Here is a 6,514-nt window from a genome sequence, read left to right on the forward strand (position 1 = left end):
TTCTTCTCCTTTTCTTGGGGGTTCTCTTCTGCTTTAGTGGGGCATCCCATGAAAGACAGTGGGGGTTATTTACTAAAGGCAAATCCACTTTGCACTACAAGTGCAGTCGCTGTAGATATGAGGGGAAGATCTGAAACGAGGGGAAGCTCTGCTGATTTTATCATCCAATCATGTGCAAGCTAAAATGCTGTTTTTTATTTTCCTTGCATGTCCCCCTCAGATCTACAGCAAGTGCACTTGTAGTGCAAAGTGGATTTTCCTTTAGTAAATAACCTCCAGTATCTGATTTTTAAAGCAGGATGTGCCGGTGAAGAGGCGTTGGCCCCACAGGGTATCTTTCCAGTTTGCCCAACACGTGTTGGTTTATTTCAGATAGACACACTGAAAAGGGAATTAACGTTTTAGCATATTGATCTATTAAGGCTGCATTCACACCTAGGCGTAGGCAATAGCGGCGTTTTCAGGCGTTTTTTTCGGCGTTTTGTCGCGCGAATATGCGCGTATGCGCGCGTATGCGCGCGTTTGCATACAGCGTTTACCGACGTTTTTGTTCCTCGTATTTTTTCTTATAATCCAATAGGAAAAATGATAATCCCTGACATCACTTGTTGCTATCCTAGGATTTTTATTTTCCTCTTCCTGTGTGAATATACCTCTTCCGGGTCATCATTGTGCTTCCCATTCCAAAATGAACGACGATGAGATGGCATGTATGATGGCAGCAGTCACTGCCACCTCGTATATGCTATACCAGGGACAGAGGAGAAGGAAGAGGGCACGGAGATATTGGATCCACCCTGTTATTGCCGGTCGGGAAGAAACAGGACAGTTTTGGGTCCTTTATAAAGATCTCCGAGAGCACGAGGAGAAATTCCTGGACTACACCAGAATGTCTATGAAAAGGTTTGTAAAAATTATCTGTATTCATTGTTTTTGACATTGTACCTTTCCATGTCCACTAAAAAACGTTTTTATTTTTATTAACAGTTTTGATGAGTTGCTAGAACTGCTCAGCGGTAGATTACAGAGGATGGACACCTATTTCCGCAATTCCATACCCCCTGTGGAGCGACTTATCATCACACTGAGGTAAAAAGTTCCAAAATGATGCTCTAGTGCCCATAACAAAATTCTATACTCACCGTATAACTACCTACCCCCTTCCTACTATTCATGACTCGCATCACGGTGCCACCATTACATGACAGACTGTGCCCCATTACATGACAGACTGTGCCCCATTACATGACAGAATGTGCCCCATTACATGACAGACTGTGCCCCATTACATAACAGAATGTGCTCCATTACATGACAGACTGTGCCCCATTACATGTCCTGACCTGACCCATTCAGACTGTGCCCCATTACATGACAGAATGTGCCCCATTACATGACAGACTGTGCCCCATTACATGTCCTGACCTGACCCATTCAGACTGTGCCCCATTACATGACAGAATGTGCCCCATTACATGACAGACTGTGCCCCATTACATAACAGAATGTGCTCCATTACATGACAGACTGTGCCCCATTACATGTCCTGACCTGACCCATTCAGACTGTGCCCCATTACATGACAGACTGTGCCCCATTACATGACAGACTGTGCCCCATTACATGTCCTGACCTGACCCATTCAGACTGTGCCCCATTACATGACAGAATGTGCCCCATTACATGACAGACTGTGCCCCATTACATGTCCTGACCTGACCCATTCAGACTGTGCCCCATTACATGACAGACTGTGCCCCATTACATAACAGAATGTGCCCCATTACATGACAGACTGTGCCCCATTACATGTCCTGACCTGACCCATTCAGACTGTGCCCCATTACATGACAGACTGTGCCCCATTACATGTCCTGACCTGACCCATTCAGACCGTGCCCTTACCTTTGCGAATCTTGCCCGTATGTGTCTTCAAAAAGACGTGCCATCTACATCTTCTGTTCCGTGACAGGCGGAACATTCAGCGTCCTATGAGGCACTGTGTTCAGTGTTCGTCCATCACGGGGGCCCTCTCGTCCTCGGACGAGAGGGCCTCCGTGATAGGCAGAAAGCAAACACTACAAACACTATTGCATACATTACCCAATAATATTATATTTGTATATGCATCTAATATTAAAAAACACACGTTTTACAAGGTCCAATTTTTTTTATTTTTTTAGGAAGTATATTATAAACTATATTCATCCTATTTTAAATTTTTTTTATTTTTTGGTCAAAAAACAAACTTTAAGCTAACGTAGCTCATAGAAAACAAATAATTTGACTGCAGTTGAACTAGAGTCTGATAACACAACATTACAGTTTTTGGAAACTTGGGGATTCCCCTGGGTCATCCACCGATATGCCAGCGTCTATGGCTTTGCCAAAACTAGACCAATCAGATCTAGATGTTGTACCATGCGGCCAACGTGATGGTGGTGTTGCTGGTGGTTGTGGTGGTGGTGGTGTTGGTGTAGGTTGAGGATTGTAAGGTGGGAGTGTAGGCAGGTGTGTGTAATCGGAAGGGTATGTCGTGCGAGAAGGGTAAGTAGGAGGTTGTGGAGGTAGATGAAATGTTTGTGAAGTCGTGGGATGGTAGGCAGAAGGTGTCGTCTGTGGGCGTCTGTAAGGTGACATTGTCGAAGTGTGCGTATGCAGGTAAGGCGGATCAGGGAGTGTTGAGGAAGTGTATGCAGAAGGTGGTGTTGGTAGTTGAGGGTGGGTAGAAAGTGTGGGCGTCTGAGTCGGGTAAGGTGGTGCGTGTTGAGGTAGGTGGCTGTGAAAAGGTGGTGCTGTGAAGTGACGAAGTGTTGGTGCTGACAGATGTTGCGGGTGTTGGTTAGCATAGGGGCCATACGGTGGTGGTGGTTCTGGGGATAGGTAGGGTTCTTCAGGTGGAATAAATGTGTTGATGTACCGTATGGTACCTGCCAGCATATCGGCTTGTAGGCTTTTGGGAACCCTGTCCATTAACTCCGCCAAACATTGGGCCGACTTGTTTCCGTATGAAGGGGTATTAGTATTAGTACCCATTCTGTCCTTCATTTCTGACATGATCTGTAGCATCATTGTCACATTGGGGTCTGATTCCGGAGCTTTTCTTTTGGTCCCCCTCGCAGCTACACGCGGCACCGGCCTTGGCGTTGTCTGCAGCTCTCCCAGAGGTGTTGCCGGCGTAGATTGAGATGAACTGGCCAACTGGCTTTCCGGCTCCAGACCCTCCAGTGTCTCATCACACGAATTTCGGCTGCTGTTATCCATCGCGACAGGGGCGGTCGGAGCAGCTTCCTCCCAGCTGTTTTCAGTCCTGAAAATATAAATGAATTATTATAACTTTTGTATACCAATTGCGCTCACTGTCCTTAGTACAGATAATAGTTTACCTCGCCAAACTCAATGAAGGTCTCAAGAATTCCAATTCCTTAGCATGAATGTATTCTTTGATGTGACATGCCGCCGATCCACTCCTGTTACTTGTTACCAGTCTCATGTATCTTGCATAGGCGTCACGAAAGCTCTTCCATTTGTCTTTTATCTGTTTCACTGTCAAAAACAAAATAAAATAATATATATTATTTTCTTTGTAGATATTTATCAACTGGACAGTCTCTTGGAAGTCTACATTATGCCTTCCGTATAGGCAAGTCGACAGCGAGTTATATTATACGTGACACCTGCTCTGCTATATGGGAGGTTCTCCAGGAGGTAGTGTTCAAGAAACCTACTGCACAGGAATGGGCACAGATTGCGGAGGTATTCTGGCAACGCTGCAACTTTCCTAATTGTGTCGGAGCAATAGATGGGAAGCACATTAGGATTGTGAAGCCCATGAGAAGTGGAAGTGAATTCTTCAATTACAAGAAATATTTCTCTTTTGTATTGATGGCTGTAGCAGATGCAAACTACTGTTTTACTTACATAGACATTGGGTCATATGGGAGCAGCGCGGACTCAACCATCTTTGGAAACTCGAACTTTGGTCAAATGCTGCGATCAGATGATCTTGACCTACCACAATGCCGTCCTCTCCCAGGCACAAATGGCCCTCCACTACCAAGTGTTTTTGTGGGTGATGAGGCCTTTTCTTTGGGGACAAACCTCCTGCGGCCTTATTCGGGGCATAGTTTGACAGAGGAGAGAAGGGTATTCAACTACCGCCTAACCCGGGCACGGCGAGTAGTTGAATGCACTTTTGGAATACTTGCCAATAAGTGGCGGCTTCTGCACACTCCCATAGTGTTAAACATGCAGAATGCCGTCACGGCTGTCAAAGCTGCGTGCGCCTTGCACAATTTTGTGAGGCAGCGCGATGGCTTCGATTTCGAAGAACCGGTTACTGAGACTCTGGAAAGAGCTCAGTGGACTGGTGTCCGTGGGAACAGGCAGGGCTCCCATGTACGGGATCAGTATGCCGCATATTTTATGTCTCCTGAAGGACAGGTGCCATGGCAGCTGGATTCCATTTAATTATTAATATTATTCTTTTTTTGTGAGACTGTCAATGCTTGACGTACTTTTTTGAAGAATACATCATATGCTGTTGTAATAAAATAAAATAAAAATATGTTATTAATGTATTAAGAAGTCTCATGTTTGTTTTATTTTGAGGTTTTTTTTAAATCGGTGTCATGGTGTCAGGATGGGAACAATAACTCACAGGTCCTGCCTCAGTGGTAACATAGGGTTGTTGGTTACTAGGAAGGGGAGTATCCCCCCAATGGGGGCACTGTACTGTATACATAACTGATGTACTGATGCACTGATAACAATGATGGTATACTAATCCTCCTAGGTGGAATAGTATACCATCATTGTTATCATTGAATAATACAGTGCAGTGCCCCATTGTTTGTGTCAATGGGGGGCATAGTGCGTCAGGACATTGGAAGGCTAGCAAACGGCCAAATCTGAGGCCCCGTACACACGACCAAACATGTATGCTGAAACTGGTCCGCGGGCCAGTTTCAGCATACATGTTCGGTCGTGTGTGGGCGCGAGCGGGCCGAATTCCAGCAAACATTTGCCCGCCGGGCCTTTTCCCAGCGGGCAAATATTCCTGGACGTGTTTTAAAACCGTCTGCTGGAATCCTGCCCGCTCGCACATGTACGGTCGTCAGTACAGACCTACCGTACATGTCCAGGCGCCCGCTGTCCCTCGCATGCGTCGAATGACTTTGACGCATGCGTGGAAGCCTTTAAATGGCAGGCCCGCCCACGTCTCCGCGTCAACGCCGCGTCATCGTCGCGGCGACGACGCGGACACGCCCCGCGTATTGTTTACGCGCGGACTTCTGTACGATGGTGTGTACAACCATCGTACAGAAGCCCTCTGGCAGACATGTACGGTGAAAACGGTCTGACGGACCGCTTTCACCGTACATGTTTGTTCGTGTGTACCCGGCCTGACACTCGTGCAGCAGCATAGGTTCTTACAAAAGGTGGTGTCACTAGATATTTTATTTAACCACTTCAAGACGGCAGTCAGCACAAATATTATACGGGCACATTTTGTCTCTTGAAGATAGTGACACAGGTCTGTCACCTCCACCAGTCTACCCTCTTCCCACACGGTTAGAACACTATATTGAGGACACATTCCCTTCCTCACCCCCCTAGTATGACTATACAAACATTGAATTTCCAAAAAAAACAAATATAATATCTACTTATGTTCATTTTACTTTTCGCCGGAGTTTACCTTTTTTGTCTTTATTTTCCATTTCGGTCCAGTTAGGATATATCTGAGAGGCAATTTTGTCCCATGCCCTCCTCCGCACTGTTCTCAAACTGTAGGATGGATCCTTGATGTCATACAGGCAGGTGTGCTCCTTCACCATGCTAATAAATTTCTCTGTCTCCAGGACAGAAAGTGTATCACCGAGGTCTGATGCCATGCTTGCTGCTGGGATACTGATAGGCAAAATGGTGATTTTGGGACTTCCTGTTTGAGATTATGTACTTTCTTTTTCATTTTCAGTATTCAAATATGAGCAGCAAAGGCGCAAAAACGCGTGTACATACGCTTGTTGTCGCGCAATACGCGCGTATCCGGCGTTTTACATTGCTTTCAATGGAAAACAAAAAACGCGCTAATACGCGCAAATCGCGCGAATTGCGCGACAAAAAAGGGTCCGGAACTTCTTTTGACTACAGGCGATGCGCGTTAGGCGCATCAGCGTGCAGATGTGAACCGTCCCCATTGACTAACATTGTATTTTGTCCCTCTGGCGTTTGTTCGCGTCGCGCTACATGCGACAAAACACGAAGGTGTGAATGGGGTCTTACAGTTTCTTTGTTTTCATACTAATCTTGATTGCATCTGTTCTAATATTTGATGTTATCTAGGCTAACTTCTATGTTACTGAGCCTAACCTAAGATGGGAAAAGTTATTTACACCTCCTCTAGTACTTTCTTTATATAATGCGTTGTTTTTTCCATGCACAACGGGCAAGATTGTATTGTGCCAAACCCACAATGTTTTGTACACTTTCTCTTTTAAAAAAAATTTTT

At 45.5% G+C, this 6,514-nt stretch overlaps 2 protein-coding genes across 2 annotated transcripts; one reads left to right on the forward strand and one right to left on the reverse strand.

The window, feature by feature from the left end:
* The first annotated feature begins 504 nt into the window (after window positions 1-504).
* On the forward strand, window positions 505-4,580 carry LOC120915258 (protein ALP1-like). The gene is made up of 3 exons (XM_040325631.1): window positions 505-903; window positions 988-1,089; window positions 3,591-4,580. The coding sequence occupies exons 1-3, from the start codon at window positions 689-691 to the stop codon at window positions 4,468-4,470; spliced, it is 1,197 nt and encodes a 398-aa protein (XP_040181565.1). The 5' UTR covers window positions 505-688; the 3' UTR covers window positions 4,471-4,580.
* On the reverse strand, window positions 2,260-3,599 carry LOC120915265 (pollen-specific leucine-rich repeat extensin-like protein 1). The gene is made up of 2 exons (XM_040325645.1): window positions 3,387-3,599; window positions 2,260-3,310 (listed from the first exon to the last, which is right to left on the reverse strand). Exons 1-2 carry the CDS (start codon window positions 3,491-3,493, stop codon window positions 2,320-2,322), a joined length of 1,098 nt encoding a protein of 365 aa, XP_040181579.1. The 5' UTR covers window positions 3,494-3,599; the 3' UTR covers window positions 2,260-2,319.
* Window positions 4,581-6,514: the final 1,934 nt, after the last annotated feature.

This window comes from Rana temporaria, chromosome 1 (genome assembly GCF_905171775.1).
Source record: "Rana temporaria chromosome 1, aRanTem1.1, whole genome shotgun sequence".
Classification (NCBI taxonomy): Eukaryota; Metazoa; Chordata; class Amphibia; order Anura; family Ranidae; genus Rana; species Rana temporaria.